We start from the raw sequence: 16,917 nt of genomic DNA, 5'->3' as shown, positions 1-16,917 counted from the left end.
GGGCGCAGACGGCCACAGGTGGGGAGCACCGGCGCCCCTAGCCGCGGGGTCCGCGGGGCCTTGCTCCTCCCCGGACAGGGCGGGACGGGGAAGTCCCGCCCAGGAGGCCCGGGCCCTGGGAGGCCCTTAGGGCTGCGCCCGCCTCCTTCCTGCCGCGGCGACCCCGGGCGGGGAGGGCGGGTCCGGAGCCTAGAGGAGAGGGAGGGGGCGAGGCTGGCGGGTCATGCCCTGGTTGCCCCGCGCCGCGCTCCTCTGGGACGTGGTCCTGGGCTTTTTGGGCACCGCCGCCTTCCTGATCGACCTGGGCGCCGACCTGTGGGCCGCGGGCCAGTATGTGCTCAGCGGCCGCTACCTGTGGGCCGCGCTGGTGCTGGCGCTGCTGGGCCTCGCCTCGGTCGCGCTGCAGCTCTTCAGCTGGGTCTGGTTGCGCGCCGACCCCGCCGGCTTGCACGCGCCGCAGCCCCCGGGCCGCTACCTGGCGCTGCTGCATCTCTTGCAGCTGGGCTACCTGTACAGGTGAGCACCACGCCCTCGGGAAGAGGGAAACGGAACGGAGCCCAGCGGCACCTGCGGCCGGGCTACCAGCACCGGGGAGAGCCCTGACACCGGGAAGGGGGTGGGAAGGAGAGGATCGGGGGCCCAGAAGAGCAAGTTAAGCCCTTGTGGGCAATTCTGCTGACAGGTGAGCTCCCCGCCCCCCCCCCCCCCCCCCCGTAGAAAGAGAGGCCGGCTGAGAGCCCTCAGAGCCCATCTAGCCCTACCGTCCCTGGCACTGGGACAGAAACTGAAGCCCAGAGAAGAAAAGGAGGCACAGGACTTGGAGGCAGACTTGTCTGGGCTCCCGTGCTAGCTAATTTACCATCTGTGGCCTCATTCCTGTCTTCTCTAAGCCTCAGTTTCCTCTGTGAAAAGGCGGCAGGAACGTAGAGACAGGTCTGGCAGGCGGGCCTGTTGTGGGCAGTGAAGGCAAGAGCCGAGTGCGCCTAGCTTGGTGCTTGGCTGTTGGTGGACTCTAGTGTAATGGCAGACCAGTGATGTGTTTCATACAAAAAATGTTCCTTTTTGCTGTGGGTGGAGCCTTGGGCAAGTTACTTGAGCCCTCTGGGTCTCAGTTTACTCCTTGTTCCCGTGGGGATGGTTGTTGCGCCTGCCTCTGTTTGGTAGGGATGAAACGAAATTAAACGAAATAAGACCTATAAGTTGCTTTGGCGCAGAGCAAGCCTTCAACAAATTACCGGGGTCACCCAGGATCTTCAGCAGCCCTGACCCCCAGAGCAGAGCTTGTTCTCTCAACCCCTCCTCCCCTCCCTACCCTCTCACCCCTAGAGCAAACAAGAGCGCAGCGATGGGGTCTGACTCATCCGTGTCCCCTGAGCCAGCCAGGGCTGGACACAGGCTGGGTTCCAGAAAATCTGTGTAGGCTGTACTCCTTCTCAGAACTGGCAGGACCTTCTAGAGATGGAGAAGCTGAAACCAAGGGATCAGCGATGGAGTCAGGACACCATGTGGTCTGGGTTGGGATGAGGTGGCTGGAGCCAGGATCTGCTCTTGAATCTATTTTGCAGATTCTCTCCAGATCTTGCTTTGACAAAGCTGCATTGAGCCTCTAGGAGTGGACAAGAGGATCTTTGAATGTTGCAGTTTTGCCTGAGGGACTGCACGGGCCTCGATAAAATGCCGAATGGGCAGGAAGGAGGGCAGTTATTACAGTCCTGGCAGGCCTCAAGGAGCCCTGAACTCATAACTATGTCATGCATCCTCCCTTCTATTTCTGCTGAGCATGAGGCAGGCAGGCTTTACTGAACTTTCGTTTTGAAAATGGGGTCTCTGTTCCTGCCTTTGACTAGAGAGAGGCAGGCGCCTTGGGGGACCCGGGGCAGAGGCTCCTGCTGAGGGAGAGCCCCAACCTGGGCCTGCCCCCCTACTCTTTTGTGTTGTTAAGTTCCAGGGGAAGTGACCGTAAATTTCTGATGAATGAATTGGCACTGAGTGAATGGGCTCAACTCCCAATAGCCAGCTAAGATCAGTTCCAGGTGGGGGAGATCAGGGTGCATCTTCCACTGCCCCCCTCATGCCAGTGGGTCACCCGGGCCTGTCTGTCCAACCTCTGGACTCCCTTAACTCTGTGTCAGTCTCCATGCCCACCACTCTGGACAGTCCTCTTAAATGGATCTTCCTTCCGGTCTTACCCCTTTCCCCTTCCACTTCTCCACGGCCAGAGAGATCTTTCTACAGCACAGTCCGACCTATCCTGCCTGTGCCCAGAAGCTCTCAATGGCTCCCCTTTCCCCCACAGGGTCCTAAGAAAATCCTAGGCTTGCTAAAATTTGAGAACTACCACCTGGGGCAGTTTCATAGTATGCCTTTGAAATTCACACAGCTTTGGGTCTGAATCCTGTTTCTACCATTTATTAGCTCTTTGGTCTTGTTTCCCCATGTGTCAAATGGGGGTGTTGTAAGGAGTAAATGGAACAGGGTTTGTGATGACCCCAGGGCATCCTGGCCAGCCCGGGCGGTGGTAGTTGGTACCAATCCCCATTTTACGATGAAGAACGAGTTCGGCGAGGTTAAGTCACTCGTGCCCAGGGCCCCACAGCATGTCAGTGACGAGCTTGGAGTGGAGACTGCCCGCATCTAGGCACGGGGCGAGGGGAGGTGGAGCACAGCGGACACTAACCTGGCCCCTCAGGGCATCCATACCCCACCTGCCTAGGTGTGTGCAGGGGCTGCAGCAGGGGCTCCTGGTGTGGCAGCAGGAGGCGCCCTCCGAGTTTGACCTGGCTTATGCCGACTTCCTAACCCTGGACATCAGCATGCTGCGGCTCTTCGAGACCTTCTTGGAGACGACACCACAGCTCACGCTGGTGCTGGCCATCGTGTTGCAGAGCGGCCGGGCCGAGCCCTACCAGTGTGAGTGATGGACCGGGGGCCAGTCCCCCTTTATGGCGTGGGGGGGCTTCCAGCGAAGGGCAGGAGTGTTTTCACTCTTCGATCAAGGCTGCTTAGAAAACAGGAGGATGTCCCTTAGGTAGCTCTGTGTTCAATTCGGAAGTTGCTCCTTGGCCTTCCGAGTGAGGACAGATGGAGTGCGGGCGGGCGTGGTGGCCGAGCGCCTGCCGCCCACCGGGCACCGTGCCAAGTGCCTCGCTGTCATGCCGCTCACACGCACAGCGGCCCTGGAGGCTGGTGCTCTTTCTTCTCTCCACCTGACACGAGAGGCAAGAGGTGCAGAGAGAAGTGATCACCGGGGCACACAGCACTCACTGGGCAGATACTTCTGTTTGTCTGTTTGCCGCCACGGGTGTCTAGGATCAGGGCTACCTGGGGACGGTCTCCACTGTGTGTGCAGGGGAGGCAGGGAGTGAGGGAAGAGACAGATTTCCCTAACTTTTTATTTCACGAACATTTAGTTAGCTGCTATTATGTGCCAGGTACTGGGCTGCTGGGGACCCCAAGGGAGCAGAATGTTTTGTACACTGGAGGAGCTCAGAGACAAGGCAGGAGAGAATGACTGTGTGCTAAGACCCCAGACAGAAGGGGGTGAGGTGTTACAGGTCCCCTGTGGGGTGGGGTGGGCTGGGGGGGTGACTCTAGGGAAAATTCTGGCTGGTGCTCACAGGGCATGTGCTCCTGGCCTGCCCGATATTGTGGGCTAAGCTTGTCCAAGTCAGCGAATGCAGCACACGAGGCAAACGGCAAGGATATCAGCCCCGCTGAGACCTAATGTGGGCTAGTTAGAAAGGACGTTGCCCCAGATCTGCTCCCAGGGTGGGGGTGGCTTCCTGGTCCACAACAGGCTCCCAGTAAATATCTGTCGACCTACCGCAGTGGGAAAGGGCCGGGGAGTGAGCATTCTAGAGACATTCCAGTGCTGCCTTCACCCCTCCCTGGAGATCCTGGTGCTTCTAGTCCGGGAGGTGGGAGAGGATCTCCACCGTAAACTTCGAGTGTTGGAAAAATCAAGATGAGGGCCCAGTCCGAGCCGGGACGTTCTATCTGTGTGGCAGGGCCTGGCCCTCCCGGCCTGGAGGGCAGCTTCCGCCATGGGCCGGTTGCCACCCCTGGGATTTCCTGCTTCCATTTCTGAGACTACAAACAGGGAGCCAGGATTACTGATTTTCAGTGCCAAGAAAGGCTTGGGTTCTTCTGGGAAAGGACGGGTTACAGGGCCCTAGACGGTGCTCAGGGTGTGCCCAGGGGCCCGGGGCACCCGATGCTGGGTGACAAGGGTGCAGATGAGGGTATGGAAGTCGCACAGCCCAACCCCCCCGCCAATCCTGGAAGAATCTCATTGTGTTAGCATCTGAAAAGTTACGCCTTGCGGCGAAGGGCAGACTCACTCCAACCTAGCTGAACCCTGGCTCTGTTTTCGGTTGTGTGAACAGGTGTTCTCCAGCTGCAGTTCCCCTTCAGCCATCGGGGTCTCTGACACGCGCCTTGGGGTGGTGCCTGTGCCCTCTAGGGAGGGCCAGGCCAGCTGCCCGCAGGGCTCACCTGTGCCCGCTTCCTCTCCACAGGGGTCGGCATCTGCACGTCTTTCATGGGCATCTCGTGGGCGCTGCTTGACTACCACCGGGCCTTGCGCACCTGCCTCCCCACCAGGTCGCGCCTGGGGCTGGGCTCCTCTGTGTTCTACTTCCTGTGGAACCTGCTGCTGCTGTGGCCCCGAGTGCTGGCCGTGGCCCTCTTCTCTGCTCTCTTCCCCCACTACGTGGCCCTGCACTTCCTGGGCCTGTGGCTGGTGCTGCTGTCGTGGGTCTGGCTGCAGGGCACAGACTTCATGCCAGACTCCTGCTCGGAGTGGCTGTACCGGGCCACTGTGGCCACCATTCTGTACTTCTCCTGGTTCAACGTGGCCGAGGGCCGCACCCGAGGCCGCGCCACCATCCACCTACTGTTCCTCCTGAGTGACAGTGTCCTCATGGTGGTCACGTGGTTGACTCACGTCACCTGGCTGCCCAGTGGGATCCCACTGCAGATGTTGCTGCCAGCGAGTGGCATCTGCTTCCTCTTGGGCCTGGCTCTGCGGCTCGTGTACTACTGCTGGCTGCACCCGAGCTGCCGCTGGGAGCCTGACCAGGTGGATGGGGCCCAGGACGTCTGCTCCCTCGAGGGGCGTCGGCTGCCTCACAACAGGCGCTTGACCCACTTGGCTCGGAACTTTTTCCCCAGGGTTAGGGATGAGGCTGCTTTGCCACAGAAGGGAGAGGAGAATGGGGTCCTTTGAGGCGAGGCCCGACCCGGCAGGCACAGAACAGATGGAATGAACTGGTAGAATGCAGAAGATAAGCTAATGATGCAGCTATGGGCCTGGATTCCCTCAGGAAGCACTTGATGCCTGATGTGCCAGGCACTGGAGACCAGAGTTGAGTAAGGACACAGGCCTGCCTTTGAGGATGAGAACAAGATGAGAACAACTGTGGCAGGAATATTCTATTCTTGGAGCCTGGACCAAGATCAGCTGCCACCTGAGCTTTATCCCTTACTCTCTCCAGCTACCCCTGAGCGGGCAGTCATGCTGGAAGCCGGGGATGTCCAGCTAGTGGCCCCCGTCAGCCCCCCAAGGCCTAAGTGCTGCCGGCCCAGTCTCTGGCCCTGCTCTCAAGTGGCCACCTTTCAACCAAGTGCTTGTGAGCCTGTGGTCTGGGCCATGGCTCAGCCCGTTGAGTATTTTTCTACTCTAGGCAGTACACTTTCTACCTCAGAGTCTATGTGAGAGGAAGAGAACGTGTGTGCATATATGTCTTTGCAAGTGAAGGACACGTATGTGTTGTTTTTGTTTAACAGTATTATTAGATTATTATTAAAACCTCATGAAACCGTCCAACCTAGTTGTGTCATTAATCTACAGAATTCAAGGACACCTGGAAAGAAGGGTCAGGGACATGAAGTCCACCCTTAAAATTGGTAAGGGCCCTGGGACCAGAGAAGAGGGCTGGTTCTCAACCTTGTTTTCCAAGTTTCGGGAGCTGGTAAGCCATTGTGGGGTTGGTCGTCACCTGTGGGCATCAGAACCCAGATCTGGGCCCACTCTCATGTGTGCTGCTAACCGGCTTTGCTGCTAGGCCTGGCAGGAGCCACAAAACGCCTCTGGTACCAGGAAGTGAATCGCAGAGGCCGGGTGAAGAAAGGTACGTGTGCTGGGAGCTCAGGGAGGGTGTAAGCGAAGCGGCAACATAGGGGATGTGGATGTGGGCCATGATGCCAGGGGGGTGGAACTTTTGTTGCTCTGGAAGATCTGTGGTATGCGGAAACCAGGGAACAGGAAAAGGGCACTGGAGACAAAAGGAAAAGGTGCAATCCTCCCTGTGAGGGGGCCAGGATCGTCTCCGTTCTATTACTCATTTTAGTGGAGACACAATAAACAGGATAAGCAGAACTGTTCGAGATAGTGTAAAAGATAAAGTAGGGAAGGGCCCCCAGGGAGAGGGTGAATGCATGTTGTGGGTGGGAGTTCTAGTTCTGTATGGCATGGCTCGGGAAGGCCTCCCTGAGAAACTGACTGAGCCCTCAAGGATGGAGGGTGAGAACCATGCAGATGCACTCCACCCCAGGGACCAAATCAGCAGGGCCTGGCGGGACGCTTGTGGGAGGCTTGCACAGCTATGCTGGCCTGGAGCCAAGGATGACAGAGGTGGGGCGGGGTGGAGGGAGCCCTGGGGAGATGATGCTGGTGCTTTTTGACATGCAGAGAAAGGTAAGGCCAGAAGGATTTCCAGGATCATCCCGTCCAGTGATTTCTAGACTTGAATTTCACGGACCAGTAATATGGCCAACATGGGTGCTGACTTAATTTTAACAACAACAAAAAGGCAGTAAAGCTGGAGTGGAAGGGGGATGGGAGGGATGGGGTGGCTGGGTGATGGACATTGGAGAGGGTATGTACAATGGTGAGCGCTGTGAATTGTATTAAGATTGATGAATCACAGACCTGTACCTCGAAACAAATAATACATTAAAAAAAAAAAGGCAGTAAAAACTACCATCTATTATCATCATCATCTCCTACTAGGATATAATGGCCTTAGAGAAAGGATCATTCCTTTTCTTTTTTTTGATTGAGGTATAATATACAGTATTATAAAAGGACCATTCTTTTAATTGAATACATTTAAACACACACAAACACATCCATAAGTGAAATCATTATAGTTTCTCCCAAGTCACTGAGAATATCAAGGGTTGAGACCCCAGAGGGTGGGCTTAGTGCCCAACCCAGCCTCGGATTTAGGTCCTAAGGGTTTCACTAAAACAAATATTGGTGCTGTTGACTTTTCCAAGCTTCCTGTCATACGTAGAGATTAGGTTCGGGGAGATGGCATATATGCTCAAACAGAAGACACAGTGTTTTAGGCAATTCCCTACTTTCCCGGAGAAAAATCCCAAAGATGTGTGCTTTTAATGTTTTGGCTAAACGCTCATCTGTAATCGCTAAATGAAACTGTCAGATGATGGTAATATGTAATTAAATTGAAACAACATATAAGGCATACCACCTAAAATCTGTGGAATGAAGCAGTCGCTTCTTCGTTTGTATATAAAGTTTATAGAATTAAAGAGTTTTTAAAAGATTTCCATCAAGAATTTCTTTCAAAGGTCAAGAAACTTGTTTTTGAAGACTAAAACCATCCTGGATTACTAATTTTTACCTGCCAGCAAAAGGTTTTTGAGAAATGCGCAGATGTTGTACTTACTATAGGGGAGATGGAGATGTTTACTCGTAGGGCTCGAAAAGCAAATAATACTCCAGTATTTGTACTTATGACCAAGTTAAAGATGTAACAACTAATAAGTTTGCTTCAGCTATGATGTGGTTCGAAATATGTACCTTATGACAAAAAAATTTAATGCCTAGAATACAAGGCAACCCCCTTTTCTAAGGAGGAATTAATTTGGAGAAAAATACATCTTATAGTACTTGGAAGCCAGACCTGAATTCTGTCCTCCTTCGTTGGAATAAAAGGCAAAGGGATTCTCGACTGTTTTCCAGACCAGTGAGGGACAGTCAGACCCAATCTGAAGAAACGAAATGAGCAGAAGTAGTTGACGTGACGGGAAATCAGGCCAAATCAAGCAAGGTTTGATTATCAGTTTGTCAGTTTTATTGCTTTTGCATTTTAAGCTCATCACAGCAAGGTAGTGATTTCTCTTTAATAATTAAATTGCAGCACATTTGACAGCAAATGAGACCTCTTATCATTCCAGTCCTAAACTTTAATAAAAAGCAATAGATTTTAGAAACAATTAAGAAATAAACTTTCCCTTGCAAGTTATTTTAAAATATTTATTTCCACATGTACATTTATTTATACCAAATGGTTCTTAATTTTTGATGAAATTAATGACCGGGTTATTGAAGGGTGCCATCTTTCTAATGAGCTCTAAAGATTTTTTTACGAAGCCCTACTTAGGAGCCTACTTAGCTGGGCAACTGGGCTGATCCTACTCAGAAAAGACACAGGAGCAAACTGTATAGAAAATAAAAACTTTATTTTTTCAAGTTTATAAGATAGTTCCCATTACATATAACATTATGGTCAAGGACTCTACACAGCCACGAATGCCCGCAGTCACATAAATATATCCAATCCGCTCAATGCCTTTTCCTGCTAAATGAGGCATCTGAAGTCCAGAGGGTCATGTTTTGAGTAGAAGTTGTCCTAAATGAGACGGCTCCCGTCAGTGCATTAGGGACTAGCCGTGGAGCCTTGCTTGCTGGAGCTAAGTCAGAGGAGAGGAAGGGACAGAGGGCCTGCAAATTGGGGATGGGACAGAACTACATTTTTCTCTCATAGTTAAAGATATTTTAGAATCCCAGAATTCAGATTTGGCTTCTTTGTAAGTGTGAACATCTGGGGACTCCCAAGTTTTGGATGAAAAAGGAAGCCAATTTAGTGGTAAGAAGTAGAAACCTGCTTAAAGAAGGGCCCTAACTGTCCCTCTTCTACAGGAGTGAGGAGAGGAAGGCCCCAGCTCACCATCCTTGGCTTAGACCATTGTCCTCCCAGGAAGAGAAGAATGTGGCCCTGCCCCTCTCCCCGTCCCCCTTGGTTCAGTGGCACTGACACCCATTCAAGGTAGTGAACATCTAGATGCTCCATATGCTGCAGCTAGAGTTTGCCAATCAGATTCTACTTGGAGCTTGAAAAGTGAGTTTGTATAAACTGCGAACAAGCTGTGGCACAAGTCTCCTGGGACACTAGCTTTGTCCCTCAACTTGCAGAGCAGAAGACAGGAACATCCCAAACTAAATAAAAGCCCAAACAGGCATCGAAGTCTGGAACAGGCATCTATTCTCCTGGACACCACCAGCTGCCCCAGGGGCACTGGACAGGGTGATGCTAAGGCACAGTCAGTTTTACATTCGGAAGTCAAGCCACCTCTTAAACCCAGGACACATCTGACAACTCCAGATCCCACACTAGAGACAGTCCTCACCATGAAATGTGCAGACCCATCTTCTAGAACCCACAGTGCCTGGCTGGGGGAAAGACTCATCATGTGGCTAATTTCATGGGGACACTTGCTAGTAAAAGAGGGCTTCCCCTTGAAGAAATGACCCACGGTATCATTTTGTCCTCAGCTTCCAAGAGCTCTTGGTGCTACCCACTTATTTTCCTTTCTAGATCTTTGTGCCGGAGCACAGGGTGAAAGAAGAACGCTGTGTTCCCTGGATAACTCATTTTGGAAAAGAGGAATTGAGGAGCTCTCATTTTCTGTGTGTCCTATAATGAGGGCAGCAACAACCAGAAGAAAGCAGAAGTGCTCTGCTCGGTATAGTTTCCCCACCTCTCTTCACCAATTTCAAGTTCCTTTTGCAAAGACCCAAGCTGGGCAGTCAGGGCGGGGGTGGGGGAGTGAGGGAAATGCCGTTGAAAGAGGAGTCCAACTCAGGGATAGAGAGCTTCTCCCAAAGGGCAGGGAGAGGGAAGTGTTTGTGTGTGGCCCTGTGTGCGGGACGGGGGTACCACTCCACAGCCTCACAGGCCTGAAGTACAGCACCAACCAGGTGGCCTATGTCCAGTGCAGGGAACCAACAGTTACACCGCCAGTATGGGGAGAGCTTGGGGCCTGGAAGAAAGGCCCGTCATAGAGCTTTCTAAGATCAATTATCAAGCAAGGCAAAGCAGCATGTGGACAACTATGCCGAACTCAGACCATGGAAGGTTGGCCTCCGACTACCTGCCCCATCTCTTCCCCACCTGCCAGAGGCGGCAAGGTCAGAGAGGCAGCTAAGTAATGAGCACTGACTTCAGCTCCTTCCCAAAAACTGCTTCCCTAAAATTATGAGTAATGGAGCATTTTCTCAGTCAATTCGGAAGGAACGTGTCTATCAGTTTTTCTCTGCTGCCATTCGGGTGGTCTGGCGTTGGAAGGAGCCTGGCCCCTTTGTGCCGCAACATTTCTGGAAATGGATACCCAGAATCTCTGGGGGCAAGCAATTACAGCTGGGGTTGGTCAAGGGATGCCTCCTACTGAGGACCCAGACTGCACACCTGAGGTGCTTATATGATCACCTCTCCAGGCAGCCGGGGAGAGGCTCAACTTCCTCAGCTCTAGGAAGTTAACCCCGCCTGAGCAGATGCCCACGTTTGTCTTGGAGGGATGGAGCATCCACAACACAGCTGGACTGTAAGGCTGGGATTAGTTGCCTGGCGCCCACCAATCTTCCTAGAGGTCAGGGTGAGAGACGTTCCTGCATTTAGCCCAGGATTCAATTTTCAGGCATGGAGTGGGGTCCCAGCACCCTTGTTTAAATCAGGAAAGTCTTTCTGGCCTTCTGGTTTCCCATTTTAGAATGGGATTTGAGAAGCAGGAAGGGTGTTCCATGGGAAAAGTGGGTTTTGATCATAGCAATCTGTTCTTCAGTTTCAGGAAGAGATTTGGGTAAATATATGCCCAAAATACCTTTCTTGGCTTAAGGGCTTCAAAGGAAGTCAAATGTAGTTATGAGTCTGTTCTCAGACTTGATTTAACTTCTTGGGTCCAAAGCCGAGGGACTGGCCAGAGCTGCATGGAGGCGGATGTGAGGTACAGAGGGCAGGAAAGGGGCAAGAGTTTAGTACTGATGACTAAGAAGGCAGAGAAGGCTGCAGGGTGAGCATCTGCTGGGGACGGGTGCTTCTCGGCAGGAGGAAAAGGTGGACTCTTCTTGTCTCAAGAGCCAAAGAAGCAGAAATTCCTAAGAAGCCTTAGTCCTTTCCCTCCAGTTGGGAGGTAAGCCCTCTGGGACACAGTCTTTGAATAAAAGTCTAGCTGAAGGTTTAGAATTTACATCTTAAGAGAGGGAGTTTCTAGGGCTGTGCCATTTGGTTGAAGGGGGGCAGGGATTGGAAAGGGGACTAAGGCTTCTAGGATGGGAAATACCAAAGTCTAAAGTTATCAGTGTCCAGTGCCCCACAGTTCAGCAAACTAGGAGGTGGAAGAACGGGAAGGAAACCACCCTAGAGAGCAGACCGCTGGGGCAGCTAGAGGTGCTACTGTCACAGAGAGGTATTTTAGATATTTCAACTGCTATTTTCCAAGGAAACTTTACACACCCCTTTCTTGCTAGAAAAAGAAAGGAGGGAAAACCTGCTTCAGAGACCAGACCCTTAACTATAAAAATAACATATACATTCCCTGGGAATATGTTCTAGAGCTAAGGAGATTACAAAGACTGCAAGAGATGGTATCACAAAAGTCTGCCACATTTATCCTGTTCCCTCAAGTTCAGAGCAGTTCTCAAACTGGGCACAAACTAAGAGTGCAACTCTGCCCCAAGAACTTCCTTTTCTTTTCTTCATTTTTTGAAACAAAATAAAACGAAATAAAAAACAGAAGAATTAAAAGCACTGTAGCTGCGGTGAGTCTATTGTTCTCTCAATCCAACTGTCTCCTGCCTCTGTACGAGGATGAACACAGGGCTGCAGCTCACTCTTAGCAAAAATAAGCTTCGTCCCTTGCAGCTGTTGGTTCTGATTGTGTTCTCGCCAGCATTCCATGGAGAAAGAGAGAGAGAGACACACACAGAGACAGAGACAGAAACGGAGACAGAGACAGAGAGAGAGAGAGAGTTCCCAGATGGTTCCGGTCTCTAGCTCCCTTCAGGAGTGAAAAGGAGCTCACGGGGAAGGGTCTTCATTCCAGTTCTCAGAGAAAATCAAGTTCCAAAGCCTGGTGGAGGGACACTAGGTCTCCATGGTTGGTGATTCTCCAGAAAGGCATGTTGTGCTGGAAGACAGGGGGATAGTTGATAGTTGACTAACCCAACCTCTTTTGGGAGCTGATACTTACCTATATACCTCTTCCTCTCCCCAAGATACTTGGTAACACTCTCTACTCCTGCCCGCCTTATAGGGCTGTTATTAAAGATCAGTAAGTCATATGTATAAGGACTTTGTACGCTAGAGGACACTTTACAAATGGGAGAGATTTTTATCAGGTCTTTTGTGCTAACTGTGCTTTTGGGTGTGTTCTAGCCATTATACAGGGTCTTTAGGATCAAATAAAATGACCCACATAAGAAATTACTATTAATATATTACATTTTCTTAAAGATGGTCAGTTTTCTATACGTTTCAGACAAAGTTTCTGTAAGTTTCTACAAAGCCCAAATCTTGTTCACGACTAAGATGCAGAATACACAGATCTAAGAAATAATAATCCCATTTACCATGTTGTCAAAATCATGTCCAGAATACTGTGTGCTGTTATAGAAGCCACATTTTAAAGAAGGAATTTGAAAAATCGGAGTGTTGGAAACCATGTTCTATGAAGCCGAAGGGGATTAGCTTTACTGATCGTTTTGCTCACACTGCTTGCAAGTTACCCGAAATACTGAAGTTTTACAACAGTTCTTTTGGCACTAAGCTCAGTGTTTCTCAAGCAGGCTGCTCACCCATAATATTTAAAAGGCTTTTAATATACAGAACAGGAAACAGACTTGTTACATCATACTCAGGACTCGGACGACCAGGATATGAAAGTTAGAGATACAAGTTTGAGTTCAGTGGAAGGAGGACCATCCTAACAGCTTGGATGACGCCACAGTAGAACACGACACAGGAAGCAGTTTCCCCATCCTTGGGTTTATTCAAGCAAGGACTAGGAAGTCTTCTGGGAAAGGGGCTGGAGAAAAGGTCCCTCACAGGGTAGAGGCTGAACTGGATAGAGCTCTAAGGCATGTTCCAATGGGTGTATTCTGTGGTAGATGATTATAGGCATCAGCTTAGCGGCCCCAACTCCGCTAATGACTTAATTGTTCTCTATCTCCCCGACTCCCTTCTTCAAACCAAGCAGCAGTGTTGCCTCCATCCACTAGTGTCTTCTTCCCCCTCCTCCCCCCCAGAGGGCAACAAGTACCTCAGAATCAAAGCCTCAAAGATAACACATGAAAAAAAATAAAGGTCCTTGAATTGCTACATAAAATAGTACATGAAAACATAATGAGGTAATAATGCCACCCAATTACCAATCTCACAGTTTATTAGTAGTTGAATATTTACATTAACTGAAGAAATCAGGACAGCTGGTCCTAGCTGGCAACCTCTACCTCCAAATGTAAGAAATAGAGTTGCTGGAAGGAAACCAGGCAGAGGAAAAGAACTTCTGTAGATCCATTTAATAAACACAGATGAGGAAACTCAAAGAGGAGAAGTAAACTGTCCAAAGTCACACAGCTAATCAATGGAGGAGAGGTGACCCAATTTAATTTAGATTCCACAGTCAAGACTCTTTCATCTACTGTTTCCTGTAGTGAGATGAGGTGGCCTGGAGTTGGGACCTGCACAGTGAGGACGTTAACAGCAGAACAATCTTTTCTGGGCTCGAAAGCAGGAAGGACTTCATCTAAACAACTTTCACTTGATTGTACTGGCTTTTTGAGAATCTAAAGCCTGAAAAAGTCAGACTGATTTGCCTTTTTGTAGTGAAGTCTCATGCTCTTGGGAAGGCATTGCCCTCTAAGATGAAGACGGCAGATGGGGCCTGTATCAGGTTTAATGATGGGGGTCCCTACAGTAGCGCTCAAATATTTTAAGATTTCTGAGTGGCAGGGAGGAGGGGGAAAGGAAGGATCTAACAACTTATAGGGAAAACTCTATTTCGGGGAAAAATGAACATCTTTCTTTAAAGAAAAACAGGACAAGAAAACACTATAAATGCACAAGATTCCTAAGATTTCTGACTTTTACCATTTTTCTAATTGTTTGATGCATTCCCACATGGACTATTCTCTTTACCATGGTTACCTGTTTGGCTGCAATTTCTTCATCTCGTCCATCTCCAATCACTACATATGTGACTTTCTTTCCAAACCTAGACACAATTCTCTCAAAGCAGCTCTCCTTACCTGATGAGAAAAAGAAATTTCCCATTAGGACATTCTCCCCACCTTTTTTCAACACCAAAGAAAAGGGCTGCTGCTGGTTCACCTGCGTAGGCTTAGAAAAAACAAGTGACAGCCCATGTAGTTTGTCTGGTGGGGAGTGGGGGTGGCAGCTAGAGATCCAGCAGGCCTGCTGCCCAAAGAATGTGAAATTGTGCTATTAAGACAAGACTTTCTAAGCATTGTGCTTTTTAGGTTCTTATTTTAATAAGTGTGGGGAATTTTTTTGTTTTGTTTTGTTTTTTAAGTAGGCTCCACACCCAGGGTGGGGCTTGAACTCACAACCCTGAGATCAAGACCTGAGCTGAGATCAAGAGTTGGACACTTATGGAGTGCCTGGGTGGCTCAGTTGGTTAAGCGGCTGCCTTCGGCTCAGGTCATGATCCCAGGGTCCTGGAATCGAGCCCTCCATCGGGCTCCTTGCTCCACAAGAGGCCTGCTTCTTCCTCTCCCACTCCCCCTGCTTGTGTTCTGTCTCTCGCTGTGTCTCTCTCTGTCAAATAAATAAATAAAATCTTAAAAAAAAAAAAAAAGAGCTGGATGCTTAACTGATGGAGTCACCCAGGCGCCCCTTAGTGTGGGCATTTTTATAAATAGGAAGCAAAGGGGCCTAGGCAGTGTGAGAGCTGGGATACCACCTCCCTCTTCCATATCTCCTGTATGTTATAGCTTACAGAGATATTCCTTTAATGAACTCTCAAAATAATCCAGTGAGAGGGGTACCATTCCCTACTGTAAAGATGAAAATGGGATTGAAAGGATTAGTTAGTTACTTGTCCCAGATCAAAAACAAGCTAGTAGCTACACTCTGGGCTCCAGGCTCCAATCTAATCACTTCTCAGCCTTTTGGCTAAGATCAAGTGCAGGCTCCAATTTAGGGTCAGGCTATCTTGCCATGATGAAAGGATGATTTCAGAGGGTAACTGTTTTAGTGCAGGAAAAAAAAGGTGGAAGCATAAGGTCCTGATTTCTTGTTAGTAACAAGAAACAAGCAAACAGCCATTTTCCTTCAATTCTTCATTTTCCAGAAACAGTCCTAGGCTTGGGTCTTAGGTCTTTCAGTGGGGGGAACAGCCCCAGAGTACCAATGAATATGGCAGTAAACCTGTCACATCCAGAATGTCTATTATACGCTGTAACTGCAACTGAGACAGTGTATCTCTGAAGTTGACCTTGGGAAAGGGTGATTTCAATCCACTGCAGGCAGCTGAGAAACATGGCAGTGTATCAAAATTCAAATCACATCTGGAACACAGCGGAAACACGCACAGATAATACTGCTGTGGGAAAGACATTTTATTTGTATAAATAAAAGGGAAATGATTTCCCTTGCTCTTTCTTCACCATCTTATACTTTATTTCCCTGTTTCTACCACCTTCTTCAGTTAAACAAGGTCCTAACTCTGCTTCCTTCTTCATCCTGCTCCATTAACCTTCTCATTAGCACCAGGGTTCCTGTGTGAATAAGAAAAACATGCCTCTTCCTCAGGCACTTGACTGCCATCTGCTGGAAAATTGTTGTAATAAATATATAAATACATGAATGAGACAACTACCATAATTGACAAGAACCTATCTACCCATACTCAGAAGTCCCACTTGACACGTCTGAGCAACTGCAAGTCTCTGAAATCCCTAGCCCAACTGGCACCTCAACCCAGATGAGCTAGTCACCTGGACCAAACACCTAGTCCACTTTGGCCTTCAGTCTCCCGCTTGTAATAAAAAGCTTGGCTCAGGCGCACTTAGCACAGATCCCTTTTGGTGCTAACATTTTACAATAGCATCATCATGCCCAACATTCAAATCAGGCAATGCAGTCAATGTTTGCAGAATAAATGCATATTAATCTCATAAATGATTCGGTAGATGACTGCAGTCCATGTCTTGAGCTCCAATTCATATATTAAATAGTTCAACTAATAAATTCTTATTATGTTCAAAGTGTTGAAGAGTTGTTTGTCTAATTCCATGGCAAATATTACATCCTATAACCTAAGCCAACCTCTGCCAGGCCCAATCTACTTTATGATCTGTCTATAGAAAAGAACCTTAAGTCAGTCAGGTTTTAGACCTTTTTCCTCAGACTTAATAAAGGGAATGCCTCATATTTATTTTTAAGAAATATTTTATTCATTCATTTGACAGAGAGAGAGTGAGAGAGCACAAGCAAGGGGAGCGGCAGAGAGAGAGGGAGATGAGCAGGGAGCCCGATGCAGGGCATGATCCTAGGACCCCGAGATCATGACCTGAGCTGAAGGCAGGACACCTAACTGACTGAGCCACCCAGATGCCCCAGGAATGTCTCATATTCAGAGGACAAGGACATAAAAAGTTTTTCATTGTCATGACATGTAATGATCAAGGATGAAATACATTTAGGAATGTCTCCTCTAAAAGGATTAAGAGACAGGGAGAATTATTAACAGCTCACAGTGAAGAAGTAGCTACATAAAAAAATGACTCCCATATTGTTGGTAAATATATTTCCTCCATTTTACACTCTCAAAACAATCCTGAAGATGAGCTTTCCATTCAGGAGGATATGG

The 16,917-nt window shown here is 49.3% G+C and overlaps 2 protein-coding genes across 9 annotated transcripts in view; one reads left to right on the top strand and one right to left on the bottom strand.

The window, feature by feature from the left end:
- Positions 1-146: 146 nt before the first annotated feature.
- On the top strand, positions 147-5,827 carry XKR8 (XK related 8). 2 transcript variants are annotated; one of them, XM_028114004.2, is made up of 3 exons: positions 147-516; positions 2,690-2,910; positions 4,518-5,827. In XM_028114004.2, exons 1-3 carry the CDS (start codon positions 224-226, stop codon positions 5,225-5,227), a joined length of 1,224 nt encoding a protein of 407 aa, XP_027969805.1. In that variant the 5' UTR covers positions 147-223; the 3' UTR covers positions 5,228-5,827. The 2 variants fall into 2 exon arrangements, with proteins under 2 accessions (XP_027969805.1, XP_027969806.1); XM_028114005.2 differs by having other exon boundaries at positions 148-516; positions 2,714-2,910.
- A 2,646-nt stretch (positions 5,828-8,473) lies between these two features.
- EYA3 (EYA transcriptional coactivator and phosphatase 3) overlaps positions 8,474-16,917 on the bottom strand; it is a 122,898-nt gene continuing 114,454 nt past the window's right edge. For all 7 annotated transcript variants that reach the window (XM_088022539.1, XM_088022540.1, XM_028113625.2 and 4 more), the window contains 2 exons: positions 14,232-14,332; positions 8,474-12,213 (listed from right to left, as the gene is read on the bottom strand). In XM_088022539.1, coding sequence (XP_087878665.1) covers positions 12,133-12,213; positions 14,232-14,332 — 182 coding nt within the window. In that variant the 3' untranslated portion in view covers positions 8,474-12,132. The remainder of the gene's footprint in view (positions 12,214-14,231; positions 14,333-16,917) is intronic.

This window comes from Eumetopias jubatus, unplaced genomic scaffold (genome assembly GCF_037043125.1).
Source record: "Eumetopias jubatus isolate StellerSeaLion01/CBP00866 unplaced genomic scaffold, mEumJub1_p1.0 scaffold_4, whole genome shotgun sequence".
In the NCBI taxonomy this organism is placed as follows: Eukaryota; Metazoa; Chordata; class Mammalia; order Carnivora; family Otariidae; genus Eumetopias; species Eumetopias jubatus.
Note: the sequence above shows the minus strand (reverse complement) of the source record. Positions and strands in the feature narration are given on the sequence as shown.